Source organism: Phalacrocorax carbo, chromosome 3 (assembly GCF_963921805.1).
Source record: "Phalacrocorax carbo chromosome 3, bPhaCar2.1, whole genome shotgun sequence".
Taxonomy (NCBI): Eukaryota; Metazoa; Chordata; class Aves; order Suliformes; family Phalacrocoracidae; genus Phalacrocorax; species Phalacrocorax carbo.
The window spans coordinates 83,154,052-83,178,787 of NC_087515.1; the positions used below are offsets into that span (position 1 = coordinate 83,154,052).

Here is a 24,736-nt window from a genome sequence, read left to right on the forward strand (position 1 = left end):
GATAGTGCAATAAATCTCTTAACTTCTGCTTCATCGTAGAAAAGTTTATGGAATTTCACTTCGTGATATGTTTGTATTATTGAGACCATTTCTTCACTAAAATTTTAAATTCCTGAACAAAAAGCAACTCATTTCATCTCAACATAATACCAGCCTTTTAGTTACTCCAGGTTCTCTATAAACCATAGGAAAATTGAAACTGTCATATAAAACTAGGCAAATCTCGGTGTTACAGTATGCCTTATCTTAGTGCTTGTCAGCGTTACGTATCTTCTGCACTGGTTAAAAATAATCTTAGAGTGGATGGTTTTATTATAAATGGCATTCAGCAGAGAAAATACAAACACAGTTAAAATTTTGAAAATATGAAACATTTCACTATTTTTACTAAAATAAATTCATCATAGCGAGCACTGTTACACACCGAACATCGCATTTCAACTCAGCAGTGCTGATCAAGTCATGGCCTTCCCCTCCCCCTCCTTTTTTAACACTTGGCACAGAAGCATATGTTTGTGTTTTGCTTCTTTTTTTCTGGATACACAAATTGCTTTGTACATTCATTGTGCCTGATGTCATTGTAAAACCTTTCCACTGTAATTACATTTGGCTCATCCAGCAGTCTGTGAAGTGAGTGCCTTCAGAAATACTTAGTTCTCATACGGTGTTGTCCTTTGGCATGCATAAATTCACATGTGTTTGTGAAGTGTTTAGCTATTGTTATACTGTACCTACGCTGTCTGGAAAAGCATGTGTAACCTTTTTATCTAATTGACTGATCACTGACTACTATTCAGAAGAAACAGAAAGATATTTACACATCACCAGTTATGGAGCCTCTAGGATTTATGGTAATTGATTTCAATTCCCATCTGGTTCCCACTCAACAATGAAGTACATAGAGGCCCTGCTAGGCAAAAAACCTTCTTTCTCCTCAACAGAGCCCAAGAAATCACAGTTTCAGTGGGAATGATAAAACAGCCATAAGGTATCAGTGAAAAGCATGTGAAGAATATTAGGCATCGTTGCCTCAGTAGATTTTATGATTCCCATATCATACCTTAATGTGAAGCACCCTGAAAAGACAATGAGACCTCCAGCCACAAAATAAAAAAAACCAACCCAAACTTCAAAGCAAGCATCTGCATAGCAGAATCACTGCAGTCTCCTTAATTTGGTAGGATTCCAAATCCAATCTGGTTATATATATCATCTCCCAAATTCCACAATCTCTAATTGTTTGGATAGCAGATGCCCTCAAGATATATTGAGAATCATATATTGAAAGGCTGTTTGTTTATTTATTAAGATTATGTCTTTAATTTCATGTTTAAAGGGTTAGATGTAAAATTTAGTTATACTCGTCTGATTTGTATTACTCCCTCAACTTCAAAACTCCAAAGGATCCTTCCTTCTTAGATTTTTTCCTTGAATCTGAAATATACAGACTATGCTGTCCTCCAGCTCCGCAGTCTGTTATCATAAGAAGCTGGACATACATAGAATCTAATGCATTGAGTTTAGAACTTACTGCAGCTGGGTAAAAAGGAAACAGTTTTAAGAAAAAGATTAATTTATGCAAATGGGTGGTTCATAGCCAGTAAACATGCCACATAACAACAGTACTTGCAGAACTACTTCAGAGCTATAAAATCAACTTTTCATTATTCCTCATCGAAGTTAACAATGACCCAAATGTGGATTCTGTGTCATATGAGATATTAATTAAAACTATTTCCAATGTAAGTTGTTTTCCGCTGAAGTATTGGTTAATATCTTTATCTTCATAATAAACTATGTTATGTCATGGCATCTCTTGTCATGCACTTATAATTATTTTGTGTTTTTAGAGCTTCTAGATCTTCAGCCTTTGCCTATCACAGCCTTGGGACGTCGGGAATATGAAGCCCTGTACAAATTCACACACTTCAACCCTATCCAGACCCAGATATTTCACACACTTTATCATACAGACTGTAATGTTCTTCTTGGAGCACCTACAGGTTCTGGAAAAACTGTTGCAGCTGAATTAGCCATCTTCAGAGTTTTTAACAAGTATCCCACATCAAAGGTTTGTAAAATAGGTTTACTAGAATCATCTTGTGTAGGCATGTTTTCAGCAATACAAAAGCCTAGAAAAAGATAACGGCAAACTGAATTTTGCTTTCTCCAGTTTACACCTGTCTGGATACAAAATGGTACTGCATTATGTGCATTATGCTTATATTTCAACTTTATATATCAATAAATGTACAACTAGAGTTAAATCTGAAAACATGACATACAGGCATGCTGGATTTCCTTTTCCGTACTTACCTGCGTCTCCTGCTTTAGTCTCCTTCTATAGCTATTCTGTAGCTGGTTGATAGCTATTAGTTCTCCTCCGTGTGAGTACAACTAGCCCACTCTCTCTCTTATTTAAAAAATAAGTTGCAATTAATTACCATAAGCCATTTTTTTGTTCCAACTTGCCCTGTGTTTTATTTCTTAAATAGTCTAAAAGCTGAATAATTCAGCTTTTGGTTTTTAGTTTCAAAGTGAATATATATCTGTATCTTGACTTAGCCATCTTGCTTAGTTAACCACATTTTAGCTTTAAAGGCTTTAGAAAATATATTTGTATCTGACTGTGAGATTTAACCAAAGAATAACCTTTGAAATCAACAGAAATCATGTACATAAATCCCTTATTCATCTTTGAAATTTCAATATCTCCATGTAATTTGTTAGTCCAAGCGAGGTAAACAAGACACTAATACATTTTCAGCTCATCTGTTAGGCTTACAAAATAGCCAGTTCTGAAAGGAATATATCTTTTAGATTTTAATAAAGCTGAAAACCTGGCTATACATTTTAAAGAATGTACGTGAATTCTTCATGTAGCAGTTTCTTCGTGTTCAAAAGCTTCAGAATATTTAACCATAAATCTGCAAATAAATATTGTTTCTATATGTCAGAGTATTCCCCGCTGCACAGCAGGCTTCTTTGAGGAAAATATTGTGACATTTTGCTTAAAATAATCAGCTTTTTAAATTAATTGGTAATGTTTTAATAACTTAATGACCTAACTAGAAATCAGGTATGATATTTCTTGCTGGAAAGTCTGATTATTTCTGTTCCAGAATGTTAGCTTGCAGATTTTATAGTCCTGGCAAAAAATGGCATTATTTATGTAAGTGGGTATTGATATTAAATGGTAAGATAAATACTTCTATTTCAAGAAATTATTCTTTCTCTTTCTTAATGTATTTGCTTGTAAATGGCTCAGAAAACAAAGCAGTATTTTCAAGTGTTAAGTCTGAGTTACATATAATCCTGTTGTAGGTCATTTAAGGAACTCAAGCCTTAATCATTTTGTAGATAATTAATATCTTCAAATCTCACAAGTATTAATTTTTTTTTCCTTGCAGGTACACTTTATGAAAGATTTCCTCTTTAATTTCTGGTTTTGTGACTTTTTATTGTTTTGCAGGCAGTGTATATTGCGCCCTTAAAAGCACTCGTTCGTGAAAGAATTGAGGACTGGAAAGTCAGGATTGAAGAAAAACTTGGTAAAAAGTATGTTATTCCTTACCTAATCAGAGACATGAGAAGCAAAAGAACCTCCCATCAAGTATGAATAAAATCTACAGAATACTTTTGAGTATTTCAAAATAGGTTTTGATTGTATGCTAGCCTTCAAACTTCTAGTACTTAAAAAATAAAAAATGCTGTTAATAGTCATTGTAGCGATAGCAAAATCAAAACTAAAAAAGTGATACACTTTGATGCCCAGCTATTTTCATCCTCATTACTTGCCAGTATAAAAAATATGAAGCTCAGATTTCTCTCTGCAGTACCCTTGAAAATTGAAATTGCAATTCAAAATAAGCTTTCTTTAGAAACCTCAGCTATAAAGAACTCATAGGAGTTGCATGTACTGTATACTAGTATTCATACATTTTCCTTCATATATAAATTATATATCATTTTGTTCCTTGGCAACATTAATTTCTTGCTGATGTTCTCAGGTGTTGGAGTTCAGCCATTACTTTATGACATATAAGGTATATCAGTCATGCTGATGCTTTCCAAAATTATGCTGCCTTGAGTTAAAAATTTTATCTATAGGATGCATTATTCAGGGCCTTTTCCTTTCCTATAGATAGCTTTTTTTGTAAGTTAAAGCTGAAAGCACACCACAGGTTTCAACAGGAAGAGGTGTTATTCAGTGTACATGAAATTACCAGTGAGATTCCTGCTATTGTCATAGCAGTGACTTATTAATTGGCAGTAATTTTTTTTTTTTTTTGCTATTTTAATGGCCTGTGAGGATAAATTATTAGCCTGATAATTTAAAAATATTTCCAGGTAATATTGCCATTTTGAAATTTACTCTATTACTTGTGACTGAAATTTGGAACAGAAGATACACATTACTTTGAGCAATTTTTATTAAATGTTCAACTGGATGTAGAAAGTGTCATGGAAATGTCAAAACCCCATTCTATTCAGTCTAAAATGATGGATCATCTCAAATGCTGTTTGTAGAACTCGAAAGGATAATAATGCAAACAATTGGAAAAACTCAGCTAATCTTCCCCAGAAATGACCTCGGGATAATTTCTGCTCCAGTCTTAATGGAACTTCACCAACAAGTGCAGATCCACTGCAGTCTAGCCTCATTATTCAAACTAGAGATCTGTACAGAACAGGCAGCAATTTGGTAGCTTTCCGGAAAGCCTTCATCCTGGATATGACAGGATGTTATGGTTCGCATTATATCATACTCATATTCTTATATTATCTTCATTCTGAAAAATTAACCATAGGTGGTTTGGGACTCATATTAACCCCCTTGTTCTTATATGGTTTTGCTAAGGAAGGATACTTGGTATTTACATGGTATTTGCTAGGAAAACAGAGATAGGTTTATTTATTTAAAACAATTTTGAAAATCCTGCTAGAAGTGGTTGACCAGAAACAAAATTATTTTGTTTACTTTTGTTTCTTCTCTTTTTTAAGAATTAATGTTTAGGAGTTAATATTTGAACATTAAGGTGTTCTAAAGCTTTGTAAAGCCAAGCCACCGTCTGTCTTAATTACAGGGTTGTAGAGCTGACAGGAGATGTGACTCCTGATATGAGAGCTATTGCCCAAGCTGACCTGATTGTTACTACACCAGAGAAGTGGGATGGTGTCAGCAGAAGTTGGCAGAACAGAAGCTATGTTCAGAAAGTTTCCATTCTTATCATAGATGAGATCCATCTGCTTGGTGAGCACGTTCTGTTGTTCTTAATCAGAATCGTTGCTAAATTTGAAGAAGTATGCTGATAGTTATGGCGTGAATATACTTTTTGACATATGAACCTTTGGTTTTTCTGTGTTTTTCAATGGACTTTTAATTTACTAGGGGACGAGAGAGGCCCAGTGTTGGAAGTTATCGTGTCTCGAACAAACTTCATCTCATCTCACACAGAGAAGCCTGTAAGAGTAGTTGGTTTATCCACTGCTTTAGCAAATGCCAGAGACCTCGCTGACTGGCTAAATATTAATCAGGTATGAAAAATGTTTCAGAAGATGGATATGTATTTGTGCTGCAGAAAAACAAAATATCAATTTATAAGGTAATTCAGGATTAAACCTGAAAAAAATGTTTTCTTGTAGATGGGTCTGTTCAACTTCCGACCATCAGTACGCCCAGTTCCTCTGGAGGTGCACATTCAGGGCTTCCCTGGCCAGCATTACTGTCCTCGCATGGCTAGCATGAACAAACCTGCATTTCAGGGTAAGCAACAAGCTCCTAGACCTTTTCCTTCTTTCCATAAAAGAAAAAAGACTTTGAGCACTTTACACAGTTCATTTGCAGCACATTTACAACATGTGTTACAGTATGTACTCTTGGCATGTATAGGGAGAATCTGCTCTCCTAATGGCCCAGAGCTATTTGTCTGAAACATAAAGTGTGCTGCAAATGCAACGTACAACAGAGGAATGTAATGTATTTAGAACAGAAGAATAAAATCAGTGCTAATGAAGGGGAAATAAAATGTGTTTTCTCTTAGTGTTTGACACCATAAAGAAACATTTGTGTAAAAATATTTGAAATTTAGAAAGTAATAAAACCATTCAGAGTATTAATCTGCTGAGGTATTTTCATATGGAACACTATATGTAAGCATTAAAAAAATTGTGAACAGAAGTTGCAAGTCAGGCTAACCTCCTATAATTCTAGTTTCAAAGCAATAACCATAAAATTCAAAATTTGTAGTGCGTCCAGATATACTTCTGTTTTCAATTTTTTATTCTTAACAAAGCTGGCAAGCAGGATCAATTTAAGAAAAACTCTCGTATTTTATTTGAACATGTTTTGTTTTGGTTACATAAGGAATATTTATTATATCAATTAAAAATAACCTCCAAAATAAATTTTGTAATGTGAACTGCTGTTGATTGTGACGTGACATTTGTGAGGTGACTTTTTAGCTGCTTTAATTAGCCTTATGACAGCAGCAAAGTATTGATTGTGGACTAGAGACCAATCTTGACAGCTCAGATTATTTACACCTCCACAAGAGCATTGTACAAAAACACTAATGAACAATAAATCTGTCTCAGGCTGTTCTGCCACACCTGTTCCTGAAGCAACAAAAATCCATTAGATGCTGGGCTTTTAAAATATATAGATGTATTGGCATATATAGTTGTAAGGTATAAATACACATGAATTATCCTATTTCAATAATTTCACAACTGTATAGTGTGTGTCTGTGCAAGAGCACACGCTGAGTAGTATTCATGAACTGGGAACAATATGTGATGGTGAATAGTATGAAAGTTTTTAGAAATTAACAATGCATAAATTTAATTGCTAGGATGAGAATTACATGAGAAAACACACGAATGGATGTATAAGAGATTTAGAGAGTATTTGAGATTCTACGTACACCTGTTTGTACTTCTAGTGGCTGTTGATGTTCGAAAATCTGTAGATGTATGATTTATTGAGGCCTTTTTTCCCCACTCGTTTGACGTGATATAGTCAAGGTTATTTCAGCATTTCCATGGCAATACTTATTCCTGAGACCATAAAAATTTTGCTGCGACCTGAAACTTTTCAAACGTGGGCTGAGCAAGAAAATGCTTTTTCAAAAAGTCTTAAGACCTAATTGGCTTAAATATGTCAGACTAATTAGTGAACAACAGAAACAAAATTCTGTTGTAGCATAACGCCTACCTTTCACAGCAGCTGTTGAAAAGTCACTTTCTACCTTTCTTTACCTTTTCTGGTTCGGTAGGTCAAAGTGATCCCTTGCAGGCAGAAATTCACAAGCTTTGAAGTCTAGAAAGCTTGTCCAGGTTTTTTGGTGATTTGGTGGAGTTGTTTTCCTAACTGCTTCTCTTAAATCTTTAGCTTACAACAATCACTGAAGTAGCAGGGCAAATTAACTCAGACTCAGCTAAGCATAGTTCCATGATCTTTGATTCAGAGATTATAATACGCTCGCCTCGGTTGTATCTATCTGGCAGAATAATGGCAAAGTATACCTACCTGTATACTGCAGGTATATCTGCAGAGAGGTATATCAGCTGTCTAAGTATTGCAAAGAGAAGCTCTAATTTTTGTCAGTAAAGGGCCTAATTCTCAAGTTCTGTTTTCCTCAACAGCAATTCGGAGTCATTCTCCAGCCAAGCCTGTTCTTATTTTTGTGTCATCCAGACGTCAGACAAGGCTTACTGCCTTAGATCTGATAGCTTTCCTAGCCACCGAGGACGATCCCAAACAATGGCTGAAGATGGATGAAAGAGAGGTAGAATCATTTTACCTGCATTGCTTTGCTTCTATTTTATTGAAGTTTGTTTGAATAGTACCCCTAAAACAAGAGAGTCATTTCAGGGTAGATCTTGAAACAGTTATGCATATGCTAAATTTCAATATGTGTCAAAACTAGGGTCAGCACTGAGGCTATATAGGCATCTTTGCAAGATCTGAACTTTAGAACGCAAACTCTTTTATCTTTGTTTTTCCTGCAAATCTATTATTAATCCTAGATCCATTGTCCCAGACAACATATATCACATGATACAAGTCTTTGATACAAAGATAAGACAAAGAATAAAAGAAAGAGGACTAGTGTTCTCCAAAGTTTACAGCTGGAAATCTGTGACATATAGATGTTGAGCTGGAATTTAAACCAAATCTCTTTCAGTGTTTTAGAAGAAAAATCATCTTTCTCAGAAGATAACTCTGTGTAGAGGGTTATGTATATGCATATATATCTGTGTGTATATACGTACATATGTATATACATGCGTCTATCTGTTTATATTCATACATATAGAGAGAGATAGATGTACTGCTGAACCAACGGTTTAGGAACGGTTCAGTCTTGTGTATCAATGAAATAAATTAATGTTATAAAAAAATAAGAGAGCTTCTGCCAATATCTATTGTAAGAACATAACGATTACCAAGTCAGATACTCAGATATTAAGCAATGCTAGAGTAAAGGTTTAAATTTTTGTTCTCTTTCAAGCAATATAAACTTTAATTACATTTTCTTGTATTGTTTCTTAAAAAAGAAATCCTTCTTTCATTTATTGCAAAACATGAGTGATGGGCAAATAATAAACAACCATTCAATTTCCGGTTTATTTGCATTCTTCAAAATGTATACTAGGTTTTATTTACTGCAGCCAGTTCTGCACCTGCTCTGAATAAAGAATTATTCATTTCCTTCTGGACTAATGGTCCTGATTATAGTATATCATTGCTTCAAAACAATTTTTTGGGTTGATACTCAGATTTCCTAGATTTTGGAAGTAGCTTTTCCTAATGGTTGCAGACCTTCTGCATAGGAATTTCTGTGATAATGTAGGTCCAAAAGACAGCAGAATGCATGAGTCATAAATACAAGTTCCACATTGAGTATTGTGTGAATATTTATATATCAACAGTTGTATGAACAGTTATACAATCGTATACTAAAAATTGTATGCCAAAAAGTATAGGTTGCTAGATGAGATTATTGGATTTTGTTTGCTCTTTGCAAAAAAATAAAGCGTGATTTTTCTGAGATAAAGCATAACATCTGTATCCTTCCTCTTTTGGATGGATCTTAAAAGAGAAAATGGATGTCTTGGCTGATAAATTATTAGTACTAAAAACATGTCTCAGTTTGACGCTGCTTTTTTAACTGTATAACCTCTATTTAATGTTTTCTTGAACTTAACAGAAACATTTCATATCAAAATTATTAGTGCGTACTCTAGCACCTTGTGCTAGTTTGCTGTAGTAATCTCACCTACAATTAGAATGTGCAACATGCAGCTTGCCCTAAATGACTTGCATTAATATGAGTGGCTTCCTCATGTCTTGTGAGCCACTACTATCCTGAAAAGAACTGTAACTGAAGCTTCTTCACTTGCTGGAAAAGGGTTTTCTATTAAGAGTCTCTTAATTTCGTATGTTTCAGAATATACCTCTGAAGGTTTTGAAAGAGGAGCCAACACGAACAAGCAGGCTTTCAATTTATTAGTTTAATAACATTTGCATATGATTTGTATTTGAATTAATAAGCTGAATGTTTGGAGCATAAGATACCAAGTTATTCATTTCTGATTACTTAAATATAAAAGACTGAGGTTTAAGCCCTAAGTTGTTAGATCTTACCACTATTATGCAGAACACAATTGTGTTTGAAGTACCCACAATTTCAAGTGGACATTTCTTTAGGTAATTATGGGACTAGCTTGTAGTTTTGTGTTTTAAATGAGCATGATTAACCTGACTTTCATTTGACATTGAAGCAAAGGACAAAGCTATAGTAGTGCTATATACATAGTGTATGTACTGCTTCATTCTTCATCCATAATAATTTTTCTTTAATTTAAAAATTCTAACTTCAAGTTATATTAAAGTCAGGCTTGGACTAGGCGAAATAGACAAAATTCCTTCCGTTTTGCTATAGCGTTTTCAAGTTTTAAAAGTAGAACTAGTGAATACTTTATACTTACTTTATAGTAAGGAATCTATCTTAAACTCTTGCCGAAGTATTTCAAGTGTTTCTCAATTTCATATGGGATAAACATGGACCAGTTAGAAGAAATAAATTGTTGTTGCCTTTAAACAACATTTTTTGTTGCCTGTCAGTTTTTCATGTTTGTTTTTTGCCAACCAGTGTTCCTTTAGGGGAACTTAGAGACAAATTACCTTATTCCCAAAGTATTTGTAATTGTTAATTGTGAAGTATGTTGAGGTATATGAGGTTTTTCATAAATGGGTGTATACAAAGTTTACAATCTTTACAACAGGCCAACAGGCCTTGGCATTTTTCTTCATTCAGCCTTATTTGTATGACATTAATTTTGGCTGACATAAGATTCCTTTGAGAATTCATTGGTTAGTTTTGTTTAATGGTGTAATAGGTTTTGCTACAGGATGGCCGAATGTTAGTCTATGTTTATGTTAGCTTCCTAGTGGATAGACTTCATAAGGCATCTTAAAATGCTGTAAACAGTGCCATCCATAATAACATCCAGAAGACTGATATTGAGGTCAACACAGATTCCTACAGCCATTAAGTGATTTTTTTTTTCTGTTACCCTGCATGGCAGCTTTTCTGTGAGGGTGACAGAGAGATTCAGGCCTTGGTGGGGAGGGATTGGAGTTGGGGAGAGAGACCAACACTGGATCTTTGGTACCTGTTTATCAGCTGTGCCACTGTCTTAACTTCCCTCATCTTCTCTGGAGAGATTGTCTGTGTAGTGGAAGTGCCAAACCAGGCTCTCATTTGCAGCATGTGAAGGGTTCTGTTCATAAAATGCTGGACTGCTTCTCTTAACCAGTACTCTCAGAATACAGGCAAATCCACCTCCATCTCTACCACCCAGCTCCAAGTATCAAATTCAGACAATATTTCAATCAGTTATATTTCAGAGAACATGAACTTGTATGAAGCTTCTGGAATACATGATTTTGTGTATAAATGACACAGAGAAACAGCCCCTCAGCTGTTGCCACCAAAGCAGACAACAGCATACCTGGGTCATGGAGGAACCATACAAAATGTTTTCTCTCAAAGGAGTCAGTAGCCTAACAGGTGCAACTGAATTATAGTTGAGAAGGAATTTTGTTCTACATCCATCTACTGAAAATATGTATTACAGGTAGCTCCATCCGGTTTTGGAGATGCTTCTTCCTGGATGCTTTCCTTGAATTTCATGTATGATGTACAGTTTCCTGCTCATACCCATGTTACTACAGTGTTCAGAAAATTGAAAGGTATTCAGAAACTTGAGACAGCAGTCAGTCTTCATAAGACTGAATCGTTCTTGATGAAAATTGCTGTTTCTAGTACTGATGAGTTTTCTAGTTCTACTGGGCCTGTTGTTGCACAACAATAGTTAGTCTCTTTAATAGATTCTGTCCAACTAAGTTTCAGGCTATGAGCATGCTTTTTATTAATAAATGTCTACTCAAATACCTCATGTCTAGTTCAGTCTGATCAAAGAAGCTTCCAATGATGTTGAAATACCCTGCTTACTGAGATTTGTAGCTGATACTTCAAAGCTCATCCCTACATTTGCCAATTGCTATGCATACGTGTAAGTTCTTCAGGATTTAAGCAGGACAGCCACAGTTTGCCCAAAGTAGAGTAAGAGTGGACAGTCTCTTGAAGAAGAAAGAATAGTGTCTATTTTAGAGAGGTGGGTTTTTTTCTGTTTCCGCAAGGTGCATTGTCTGTACACATCCCAAAATGAGCTCGCTGTCCATTTTAGGATTTACAGTCCCAACACAGAATTTATTTTTCACCAAAGAGTGAACAAGCAGCCGTCCTTGCCATTTGCAGTAGCTGCAGGGACTCTTCAGTAGACATCACTCTGCAAAGATCATCCTAGTTGTAGATGAGGCACAGGTGCATCATGATGGAAATGTGAATAGGCAGTGCATCTCAAAGAGAAGACTGCCCCTGCAAATTGAGTAATTCTGTATTTCTTTTTATTGTTCATTGATGCCAGTGTGCCAATGAAAAAAGAAAACCTTATGCTTACCCTGTTTTTTTGTATAATCATGAGATGATTCTTACATATAAACTTTCTATCTAAAAAAATTCTGATTTGGAGCTGCTAGCCAGGACTGACATGTTCAAGCTTGTGACCCATTACTTATCTCGTTAAAAGGGACAACAGCTAAGATTATCCTTTTGGAAACAGACAGTGCCACCAGTTCATGGCAGTAAGCTTGGGTAAGATCGGTTATACTGTTCTACATTAGGAGCTGAATAAAGATGAAGAAGTCCTTCTCTTTCAAAAATCGCATCTACATCTGTGGTGGTGGCAGATGTTGCAATCTTTTACAACATAATTTATTAGAATCAAGTTTTCAGTTTATTTATTTTCCTTTAATGTTTTTACTGCTTTTTGGTTTTAACCTAAAACAAAAGTACAGAGTAGTATTTATTGTTTATTATTTGAAGTTAGAATACAGTTCTCACCAGCAAACAAGCAGGGTGTTTTCATGTTTGGGGTGGCGGGGCGGGGGGGCGTTAAGAAATTTATTCCCTGGCCAGATACTTGGATGGTTTTTTTAATATATTTACAGTGCAAGGACTGAGAAGAAATGTACCCATGTACGCAGTTTTAACTTTAACCACAATGATTTTTGCATTCTGTTTTGTGCATCATTTTACCATCTGCATCTTGTTAAGACTGTTCTTTATGAAACCTCTAGAAATAACTAAAATCCTTCAGCACAAACCTACCTACTGTAATATTCAATAGCATCCATACCAGACAATAGCCGGCTTCCACTGAATTCAAGGGCACTTGAATGAAGGGCATTCATTGACTCCAGAAGAATGAGTCAGGCCCATACTGATTTTTGCAATTTTAGAGATGTGAGTGTATAAATATTTGTGAGCTAGGTATGGATTTGTATGTGTGTTTGTACACTATGTAGAAATATGCATAGACATATGTATGAAAGTTAATTAAATTTTACCATATAGTTCTGCTTTGCATTGCTTTTTAAAAAAAAAACAACCCAAACCAAACAAAAAAAAAAATGCCAAGAATTTCTGGAAAGACAAAAGATGACTTTTCCTTCTCTAACCTTTAAATCAAATAACCTATTATCTCCATGTTATTGTTCTGAGGTAATGCTGTGCTATAAAACAGGAATGGAAGAATCTGGTCTGTGTCATGAATAGGTATATTGCTGTCTTTTAGATTTTGTAGTGTTAAATGTATGTTTTAATAATATATCTCAAATGTTTAAACCGTATTTTAAAATATTTCTTAAATAAGCTTATTTGAGGTGTTTTAGGCATCTTGTTTGTATGGGAGAGTTCTGGAGTATGAGGATATCAGCTCTTCATCAAAAATAATTTCATAAGATGCCTTTTTTTCTGCCTTTAAAGATCAGGAGGGTACCCAAGAATGATTTCTAAGTGTTTCACTCATTATAGAAGTTCAACTTCCTTCTACAAGATGTTGTTTTTATGACACAAAAGTGTGTCATAAAAAATTAACATTTAGTTATAACAAGGAGATGTTTTTATTTCACTTAACATCTGTAGCAGATGTGAAATATGTAATTATTTTTGTAAAAGGCTTCATAACTTTCACGATTCTTTTGTTTGGCACATCTTTCTTCTATTGGGCATTTTAGACAATTGATAAGCATTATTCAGTGGCATATGGTCTGAGTCTGACGTGCTTTGAAAAGAGTACAGAGTACTAATAATGAGGATTCTGTGAAAATGGGAAAACCAGCACAACAGATATGCTTTGAGAAAGTATGGGTTTTTAGCATCTTGAAACAATATATCACACTCAAAGGGACAGAATTGGGCTGCACAATCTGTTAGCTCATTCTTGTCCAATCTGGTCTCCTCCTTTCTTTTGGAGCCAGCATTGTCATCAACTTGCTGAATTATACTCTGACTGGAATGTATTTCAGGCACAGGGTAATGTATCTACTTAAATGGAATCCTATCTTTCTACAAAAGCTTTTTAAGTATAATAAATTTAAAATATAAAAAAGTTCTATTAGCTTAAAGTAAATGGTTCAACAGTTTACATATGTGCAGGAACAAAGAAAATGACTACTTACTAGTTTGAGAAAAATCTAGCTTGTTCAGAGATTAGAATATAAGAGGTAGAAATGGGCTTTATTTTTTATAATAAATATTTTGCAATGCTACTAGAGTGCCACATTGGTTTTTGAAGGGTTTTTTATTAAAAGGTGCGTTCCTGACCAACCTAATATTAGGAGAGCACAGGAGGTATTTTTGTTTGTTCATCAAAAAATCTGTGAAGGATAGCAAAACCTTTTCTGCATGGGCCCAATCCTGCCTGCCTTGGAGTCCAAGGAAAAAATCCCTCCTTGCATTAAGTTCCCTGCATCAGTGTTGTGCGGGTTTTTTTCATGTCAGTATCATGTATATGTCCTTATATTGTTTTTAATATACTTTTTCTGTTCTTAAGATAAAATATATTTCCTTTAACCTTTTATGAGTTAACAATACAGTTGTTTTCAGAAAGATAAATAGTAATGAAGGTACAACAATGCAGAAGCATTAGATTTGTTTTATAGTCACAATGCTATGTCTGTTTCCGGTTAATGAACCTATTAATTGTGCCATTATTTCTTAATAGAAAGTGATAACATTCTTACACTATACTGACATGAGAGTTATATTTTTAAATAAATTATCATGAGAATTTTAAGGCTTGGATTGTGCCTATGGGTAAAATAGTTGTGTTTATTACATTGATTTATGTGAAAGTAAGGGGTCAGCTAAAAATGACTAGGATTCCCTGCTGCTAAAATGACAGGATAGTAGTACATGCGCCAGCTCTCCTGCTAAGGGTTCTTTAGTTTTTCTGTGGTAAATTACACTGCTTTGCAGGTATGACTAACAGCACCACAGGCCACTGCTGTAATACAAGTCAGAGGGAAAAAAAAATAACCACCACTGATTGTAAAAGCAAGAAGAACATCTTTGAATAAATTCCCAGCAGTGTGAATTTAGGATGTTTTATGCTGGCAACTACATGGCAAAAAGGTTTAGCTCAGGTTCTGTACTGAAAATAACTGACACTGTAAAACTGTGTGTGCTGAAGGAGCAGTCTAATCGCTGTAGACAAGTCCAAATCAGCTAATTTGATCCCTGTACTCTTCTAGAGAGCAGGGAATTTAGATTCATTATTTTCCCAATACCAAATTCTGCTCGTGTGAATAATGAAATAAACGTCATTAGAACTGACTTGTTCCCTTACATTAAAGACATAACTATCATAAGGTGGTGATTCTTGGTGGTGAAGAGAAAAATTAATTCAGCAGTATAATATCTTTCATCATTTTCTGAATGCAGAAATGGAGTAAAATGTAAATGCATTAATTTTTTCATTTCTTTTTCTGGTATTTAGCAGTGCTGTTTTCTACTGTCTCAATTCCCTGCCAAATGTCTATATATAACTATTATTTCTCAAAGTGTCTATCTAAGCATAAGAAGCCTGTGCAGTGCTAGCACCACTTCATAAATCCATAGCACAGAGAGTAGTAATAGGTTCAAAAATATATTTAGTAATGTATGTTGATGGTCATAATTGTAGAGAAAATGGTATATAGGTTTTCATTTTATCAAGCTATTTTTTTATCTTAGACAAAAAAAAATCTTTAGGATGGGTCATAATTTATGTTGTCTATACTGCAGTCACATGTCTACATGGTGACTAGAGAAATCAAAGGTTTGCTGATTGTATCTATATAGATAAACTTTATCCTTTAACATATCCTCCTTTCATTCAGTTCTTTACTCTCTTCTACTTATCTACCCCTGTCTTGTTTCCCTTTCCTAAATAGACTTATCCCCTCTTCACTTCTCAATTCATTGCTTTTTTATTTCTGCTTCCTTTCCTTTCAGTGTTTTATAGTCCCTTTCACTCTTTTCTTCTCTAAGTATCCTTTTCTTTTATACATGCCAGCTCAGTTTATACAACAAACCTTCCATGTCTTATAATACAGGAAACTCTCAGGAATATCCAGGCAACTGCATTGTGATGGAAAATAAAGTTTAGGAGCTTCCATTGACAGGTCAAATTGATTGGACCAAGCCAAAACTTGAACGATATTTTTTTTTAAACTGGGTTCTCCGTTACTTCAATCAGTTCTGGTTCTGTTAGCCATTACTACTTCAGCAAACAGACTTTTTAAAATGCTTTGTAATTTACTCTTCCTGACAAAATTGATTGATTTACAAAATCTATATTGATTGTTTTTGTTTTAAATCTTGAATATGGACTATTATTTTCTCTGGCTTTTTTGTACCTTTTACGGATTTTTTTTTTATAATAGTAGTGACAAATGTTACTTGGGTTTAGCTACATGAATAATTTTATTAACATTAAAGTCTGAAAATTATAAAACCCAGGAAACATTTAGAGAAGGTTACAGTTCTGAACATGAGAAGTGCAGCACCTCAGAGTCCTAAGTGGAAATGAAGATACCACTGCAGTCATGCAGGTATCATATCTCAGTACTTTGAGATACTCAGTCTGAGATGAGATTGAATACACAGCCCAAATTCTTCAGTTACCCTGAGTAATTTGTTCTGCACTACTATTTTTTCCTCTAACCTTGGCTATATCTCCTAGGTTGACTGAATGATGCTGCCCATAAGTATGCAATATCATAATGCCACTGCTGGTGGCACCAGGAAACCACTAATAAGAGATGAGGTTTGAAAGTTCCTGGCTATAATTGCATTAAAATCACATAGAATAATAAATGGCCTTAGAAATAAAGCAACAGAAGGAATATTGAGGGGTAAAATCACTAAACAAGAAGGAAGTTATAAATCTCTTGTTTGTTATTAGTGAGGGGCTTTTCACAGAGATTGTCTACAGAAATAAATGAGCTTATTATGGAATTTACTGCTTGAAAATAGGCAAGAAATATAGTTTAAAAGGTAGTAGTTAAAATGGTTCCAAGTAGTCATTGGCATGAGATTTGAAAAAAATAGTAATAGTAAGAAAAAATAGCTTTTTGTCTGAACTTCTACAAGTTTTAAATGAAGACACTTATTTTATTTCGGGTTTCACTACAGGGTTTGTGTCAATAAATTACAAACTGATTCTCAGAAAAAGATCTCAAATTAATTTGCGTTTCAGCATGTGAATAGGAAGCATTTTGGATGAATAATAATTGCAGAATTATCAAACTGAAGAACTGTGTCTTTTCATAGGCATTAGAAAGAGCCAAATTTATTTTTCATTACTGTTATTATGTTACTGGTTGCAGGGATTTGCTATGTTTTTAAACCAGTTCTAACCCCTTTGATACTAGGGATTGCATTAAACAAACACAGAGCAGAATGCACAGCATTTGCCAGACTTGTCAAGATATTTTCAGCATTTTCATTTCCTTATCTGCACTAGTGTGTCAGTAAAGTCATGTGCATTTTGTATTCCCCCATCATTAATATAGTATTCAGCGGTTTTTAGACTATAACCCAATTGTTCAGAGACTGAAGACTGTGTTTTCCTCTTTGTATAAACAGCGTTGAGCAAATTATCCTTGCTATTAAAAAAAATATATAATAACAACCCTAAAAGTCTAAAAGTTTAAAATTTTTTAGTAATCTCTTTTAAAACACACGACTCTTCTTTCTGCTCCAGATGAACGACATTATAGTCACAGTTAGAGATTCAAATCTGAAGCTGACACTTGCTTTTGGAATAGGCATGCACCATGCGGGTCTGCATGAGAGAGACAGGAAAACTGTGGAAGAATTGTTTGTGAACTGCAAAATCCAGGTACACTTGTTCTTTGAATGCTGCCATAATGAGTTTTACATGGAATTTTAAAAGTTGGCTTTTTGTTACAAATACCTCATTAATCTTTCTTTCTGTTTTAGGTTCTTATTGCCACAAGCACATTAGCTTGGGGTGTAAATTTTCCAGCTCATTTAGTAATTGTTAAAGGAACAGAATACTATGATGGAAAAACAAGGCGTTACGTGGATTATCCCATTACAGGTACTCACATAAATTATGGAAATGCTCATATGCTGAAATGTATTTCGAGCATATGCAAATTATCTGAATTATTTAGTAACTGATCACTGAAAATACCTAATTTGGTGAGAGACTAGGAGTGCTGAGAAAAGGGTTTCTTTGTTTAATGCAAGTTATAAGAAAACTCTTCACATTTTGTGTAATAATGAAAATGTTTGGTTTGCAAATCTTTTTCATGCTAAATTCCTTTAATGTGTATCATCCAAAATAGACGTTTAAACAATTAAAGGGGCAATATAAAGTCATATTTAACTACCTAGTTAATTGTATAAAAGGAAGTTTTCATGCATCAAATAATTTTTTTTCATTTTTGAAACCTTTTTTAAATAGAAAGATTTCTAACAGTAAACTTAGCCATGGTTTGAAATGCAACGGCTGAATCACACATGTATGAGAACATAAAACTTATATGCAGTCACTTGACAGTAAACGAAAAACATTAACTAGTCTCGTATCTTTAGTGATGTAAGTGATACTTCAGGTAAGTGATACCTCAAAAATAAGCAGCTAAATTAAATATTTGAATTTCTGGTTTGACATAGACTTTTATTGCTTTCTGGCTTCAGTAAACTCCACTTTTCATGAACTGTTCTGCAGTGTTTTCAACAAGCTTACAAAAGTGAACCATGGAAGAACTTCTTTCAGAGTTCAGACAGGGAGAATATTTGTCTGGATGGTACTAAGCTTGAAGAATGAGGACAAGCTAAATTTATTCCAGGTTTCCTTTTCTGTTTTCCCTTTCCCTTTTCACAAGAGAAAGTTTATTATCAAATAATCCTATACTATGCCAGAGATGTGTACACCTAAAGACAATCTAAATGTTATTTGTAACATAAATAGAGACCTTGCATGTTTTCAACCACGCGCTGTCTTTTCAGCAAGAGAAGCTTACTGATGGAAAGGAGCTCAAACTGAAAATACTACAGGGCTTCCTTCTCCAAGTAATCCATCATAGAGCTTAATTTAGTGGTTAGTGCTCTGCAGGAAACTTGGGATCAATTTCCAGACCAACTCTCTTGTTCAAAGATTCTGGTATGACCTGGGAGCTTAGCCATGCACACTTGCATTTTGTGACAGACTTAGGCTGATGTAAACTTAGTCCAAACAGTCTCTGCAGAGTAGTATCTCGCTCACCCTGACTGGAAGAATAGTGACAACTGAGTTTATTACTGAATGGGGAAAAGCAACGAGGAAAGAAATCAACTGAAGTTTTACATTTTATGTTGAATCTGTGGGACTGTCAGAAAGAAGTAACAGAGAAAATAATATATTCAAAAATCAGAAACTCGATAAGCATTGAGGACTTACTATGCTGTTTTAGAAATCTGTTGTACAAGTACTCACAAAGGCTTTAGGGAATGCTTATACTTTCACTCTTTATTGCCTTTTTGAACTCAGGTGGCTTGGACACTGGGGGTTGTTCAGTTCTTGAATTTTCAATAAGACTTTGGCGGGGAGGAGGGGGATGGAATACCACCATCTGTGGTGGAAGCATTTAGATTTTGTTGTCTGCACTGCAACAGAACATGCAGATTCCTTACTTTATGAAGAAACATGTGGTGTGGTTTGCTTAGAGCGTTTTTATTTTTAACTTTCTAGAGAGTATTTATGCATCTGGAAGTTCTGTGGATAGGTAGTACAGTTTTGCAGCAGCAATAAACTGAAAATGTAATGAGTTTCTTTCTGAAATACTTCCAAAATTTCACAATGCTGTCTTTAATGCTGCCCTGAAGTTATGCCTTCATTGTTCCATCATGGTATATCTTGATTTCTCCCTGCTGAAGTTACCTTTCTGTGTCAGGGATGCATTTGGCTCCAAGGAAGCAGCTGAGGGCAGAATGAATCATTCTGGAGTGTTCAGTAATTTCAAAACAAGTAAAAATGCTTCTTTGAGTGAAGTCTGAGGTTTTAGGGAGGGCCTTTTCTCAGTCACCAGACATTTAGTCAGCCAGTTGGATCATATTTAACATTTCAGGAGTTTAGTCTGGTGATTAAAAGCAGCCAAGCAACATATATTCAGTAAAGAAAATACTGGGTTTGGATAATTACATAGTGGATATTGGCAAAAATAATTTCCTGACGCTTTTTGGTAAATCCATTTCCTATATGGCATTATCCACGATTTAGTTCACCACATTAGAATAGCAAGAATTTGTTTCATCGCCCTCCTGTGCACATACCTGTTCAGAAACATCATTTCAAACTAGTTTCATTTTACATTTTCATGTCGCTTCTAAATTTAAAAAAGGAATAAACTGATTTTAAAAATTGCTGTCTATAGCTTGTGGGTACGCAAGTGAAAATGTATTACTGAAAACTGTTTATCATCATCCGGCTGTTTATCCTGTCATTGCCCATTGCTGCATGCCATTCTACACACTCTGGCTTTTCCTTCCCCAACCGACCATTGGGCCAAAAGCTTACTGATTCTAAAGCCAAAGAAATCACTTTTCAAAACGCCAGGTCCTGCAAGCCACATGTTTTGCAGGTATGATGGAGCTCACAGAGAATACACAAAACATAAAAAGTTTTAAAATAAAGATGTAGAACTTACTTGTGGATTGCTTTCCGTTGTTTCTTCAAGGTTAAATAGCAGTTGGAGGCACCAAAAAGCAATCAGAGCTCTGTTGAGCAAGACACAAAACAACCTATGCAGAGGCACTTCTCAGGTTCTGAGAAGACACAAGCGAACTGATGATAAGCACATTTATTTTGGTGGCCAGGTGGCAAGTTGAGCGTGTTTTGTATAAACTAGTATTTTCAATGTTTATAGAAATCATTAACTAGTATTTGCAAGTGATGATGTGTAGGCAAGAATAGTAAGGCAAGCTTTAACTGTACCTGCTTTTAAATTTGTATATTACGATCTTATATAGGGACGACATATGATACAAAACCATCTCTACTCCAGTGCTAGTAACTAATTTGTCCTGAAGTTTGAATGGTAAAGATCATAGCTATCAGTAATTAGAATTTGCCTTTACCTTTTTTCCTCTAAAATATTCAAAACCTAGGAAATCATACATAGCAGAACAGCGTATACAATGAACATTTTTTTATTGTGAAATAAAATACTTGAAAATTAGGAAATAATAGACAGTTGCCCTTGTAGGCTTCATGAGTTCTCTTACTCATCATCTTCAATTGCATATGATCAGATGAGGGATGGATGTGGAATGGAAGGAGAACAGAGGAAATTTATATTAGATGGAAGCTTGGATTCTGTTGCAGTGGGTGGTCTTCAAGTATGCAGAAAGATAGTCTCTGCCAGAAAGAAGTTCATCATAAATATATCTTGAGATGGGGAAAAAAAATTAGAGGCATCAAAACTGATAGGGCATACGAGGCCAAAGGAATCAGAAAACCCTTTGTTGCACTTTATACAGATGTAAATACATGTATTTATTCATTCAGATAAATACATTTGTTTTATACATTATTATTTCTTTGGCAGATGTACTTCAGATGATGGGACGTGCTGGCAGGCCACAGTTTGATGACCAAGGAAAAGCTGTAATTCTAGTTCATGATATTAAGAAAGACTTCTACAAAAAGTTCCTTTACGAACCTTTCCCAGTGGAATCAAGGTAAACATAAAGCAATTGAAAATGCTGATCAAACTATAAACAGTACTACAAATGAGGGACAGAGAAAAGATAAACAAAATTCCTGTGCTGAATATCTCCTAAATATTGGGGTCCTAGAGGAAAATAATTTTCAAAAAAATATTATCCATCTTTAGGCAGAAAAATCCTTTCTTCCATGAGTTTTGAACTGCTGTTGAGCTCTTTAGTCCATTCCCAGATAATAATACAAATGCTTCTCTGCTTCTGAGTGTTGTCTCAGACATTGGAATGAGAGCTTAAACTGTTCTTCAAGGCCAGTGTGTAGAAAAACTATGCATGATCCTCAGAACTCTCTCTGAAATTCTGTGACAAATTCTTAATAGGAAGAATACAGGTGAGTTTCTAGGACTTTTTACCTACAATACTTTTATCATTATAGATACCACATTCTTCAAAATCTCACAAGTTCAAAACGAAATCTGCATGGTGTGAACTATTACTAATACACTCTCAACACATCTTTCACTTCAAAACTGCAATATTTTCATCAGAAATATAGAAACACCACCCTTTTGCAGCCTCTCTGAACTTAGTTGATACAAAGTTTGCTGTCCAGCATAATGTAACTCGTGCCTTGGTTTTGATATTTATAATATACGCAGTTGTTCAACAAGAACCAGAACTAGTTACATCGGCCTCCTATAGATGGTGTTTCATGGAGGAGTTCTCAGCATGAGCATTACTGAAAGCTCTTGTCAGTGATGAAGAATTCACAGTATTGTTCTCCTAAGGAAATTTCATCCCTCAACATAAGCGATAATGGGACCTCTGTCTGGTCAGGAAATTTGTAGGAGCTCAAGAGTGCTATCCACCTGTGAAATGTAGTTGAAATGGGCTGGTGTATTTGAAGGTTAATTTTGGTGGTGCACAGACAGACATATAATTTTTGCAAACAAAGAATGCAGAGACATGCGCTTCATTTCCTTAGGAAACCACACTTTTCTTTTTTTAACATATAAATTTCACTTAGCACAACAGGCCAGGAGTTGAACTTCTTCAAAATGATAGCTAATAAGTCAAAAGAGCAATGTCATTAAAATGATGATATGTCCAGACTGCATGGCACTAGCATGAACTAGGAAATCTCTTAATTCATTGGTAAGTGTTGTTTCTAAATAAAGAAACCGTATCTTCAATATAACAGTAGTAATCACACCTTGTTCCTGTTCAGAATACTGTAAATATTTTCTGTTTCTAGTATCTGATTTTCTGTGAATGTATTTACTTTGTAGTTTGATATATTCCATCTTTTACTATAAACAAAGAATATTTGATAAATTTTCAGATGAAGAGTCACATTAATAGCAGTCTCATTCCGTTCTGTGTAGGTTGTGATCTGATTAACTTAGAGTTGTATTGGTCTCTTTTATGATCAAGTATTTGAAGTAAGAGGCTTCATATCTTCAAAGAGAAACTGTTTGGGTTTTTTTGGAGGGTTTTTAGTTTTAGAACGCTTCCCCATCTCTTCTACCAAAGAGCAAATTTATCAGCTTTGTGTAGTATTTCCAATTTGTAAAATTAAACTTCGTATTTTTTTAATTAAAGTTTTTTTTCTAAAAGCCATTGTCTATGTTTTAGTTGTAAGACTTGAGTACACAACTCATATGACAGGCCTTGTGCTCTCAGTGATCACAGGTCTGAAATATAGCACATTAGAAGCAAAAGAGAAAGCAGTCTTTATTACGGAATAGCTATTGAATTATCTGTCCAGTTTCTGCTGGACAGTCTGGGTAGAACATCTGCAATTCTTACCTTCAGAAGCATGCAATCAGTAAAACAGCTACTCATACCAAATTATTCTTTACTTTTAGCAATAGGGAAAGAACAATAGGAAAAAACCAAAGGATTATGATACAAGAAAAATCAGGTTGATCCTTAAGGATATTTGCCATTCCCTGATTGAACTCTAGCCAGGCATGATCTCATTTGATACCCTAATGGAGGTCTTTGTTCCATGTAATGACAGTAAAGAGTATTTTACTTTGTAAGAATCATTTTAAACTGTTTTTGTTCTTCTGTGTTTCTGAGTTTAGATCTTTCTGGGTAAAAGTAGATGCCTTTTTATTTTTTCTTTTTTTATATATTGGATGAAGATGAGGCAAAATCTGGGGGAAGCAGTTTTGATGTAATTTTAATAGCTTTCAAGTATTTGTCAAGTATTAGCTAAGCTATTGCCACTGTTTCATTTCCTGTTTGTCTTTCCATATGATTCTCTATTGGATTAAACCAGCACGATCATATGGTCAACACACAGTATTCAGAAGTTATCACTGAGTAGCTCCATCTGAATACATTCCATGAATGACTTAAACTTGTGCATTCTTGGTTCAATCAAAAAATAATTTGAGCTTCATTCCACTATCATGTAAAGATGACTGACCTTGCAATTACATTCCCCCTTCTTCCCCTCTTCTCTTTTACCGGAAGATAAATATATAATATTTTCAGATTAAAAGTAATAAACCTTTTAATGCACAACTCTGCAAAATATATAACCTGCCTTTGTGATTGTAAAGTCAGCTAAGTCCTCTTGTTTTCTGTTCTTCAGCTTGTTAGAAGTGCTGGCTGACCACTTGAATGCTGAAATTGCTGCTGGAACTATTACTTCTAAGCAGGATGCAATGGATTATATCACCTGGACTTATTTCTTCCGTCGACTTATAATGAACCCAACGTGAGTACAAAATACAAGTGCAATTTAATGTAAAGGTAGCTTGAGGGTAGAGTTGATCCAAAGGTGATCCCACTGCTGTTGGAGCCTAGTATACTTAGCAGTCTCCAGTGTAGGAGCATTACTGGCCCACACGTGGAATAAAACTTATGTGCACATTTTTTTAATATTTTTTTCTCTAAATATAAATGCATTTCTTGGCAGATAACTTTACAATTTAGTGACAACTATAAAATAGCCTTATTGAGAGGGCTACATCAGCATCCCTAAAATAAAACTCCAGATTATCCCATTCCTTTAGGTATTGTATTTATAATGTGTTACTTTTTTTTTAGCTACCACATTGATATGTTCTGCCCAGTTTTCTATAGAAAAT

General features: G+C 34.8%; 1 protein-coding gene across 3 annotated transcripts in view; it reads left to right on the plus strand.

The window, feature by feature from the left end:
- The window catches only part of ASCC3 (activating signal cointegrator 1 complex subunit 3), a 288,816-nt gene that overhangs the window by 213,867 nt on the left and 50,213 nt on the right, over nt 1-24,736 (plus strand). For all 3 annotated transcript variants that reach the window (XM_064447556.1, XM_064447557.1, XM_064447558.1), the window contains 10 exons: nt 1,851-2,071; nt 3,473-3,558; nt 5,088-5,254; nt 5,393-5,538; nt 5,647-5,767; nt 7,648-7,790; nt 17,665-17,802; nt 17,904-18,024; nt 21,518-21,650; nt 24,238-24,363. In XM_064447556.1, the coding sequence (XP_064303626.1) occupies nt 1,851-2,071; nt 3,473-3,558; nt 5,088-5,254; nt 5,393-5,538; nt 5,647-5,767; nt 7,648-7,790; nt 17,665-17,802; nt 17,904-18,024; nt 21,518-21,650; nt 24,238-24,363 (1,402 nt within the window). The remainder of the gene's footprint in view (nt 1-1,850; nt 2,072-3,472; nt 3,559-5,087; nt 5,255-5,392; nt 5,539-5,646; nt 5,768-7,647; nt 7,791-17,664; nt 17,803-17,903; nt 18,025-21,517; nt 21,651-24,237; nt 24,364-24,736) is intronic.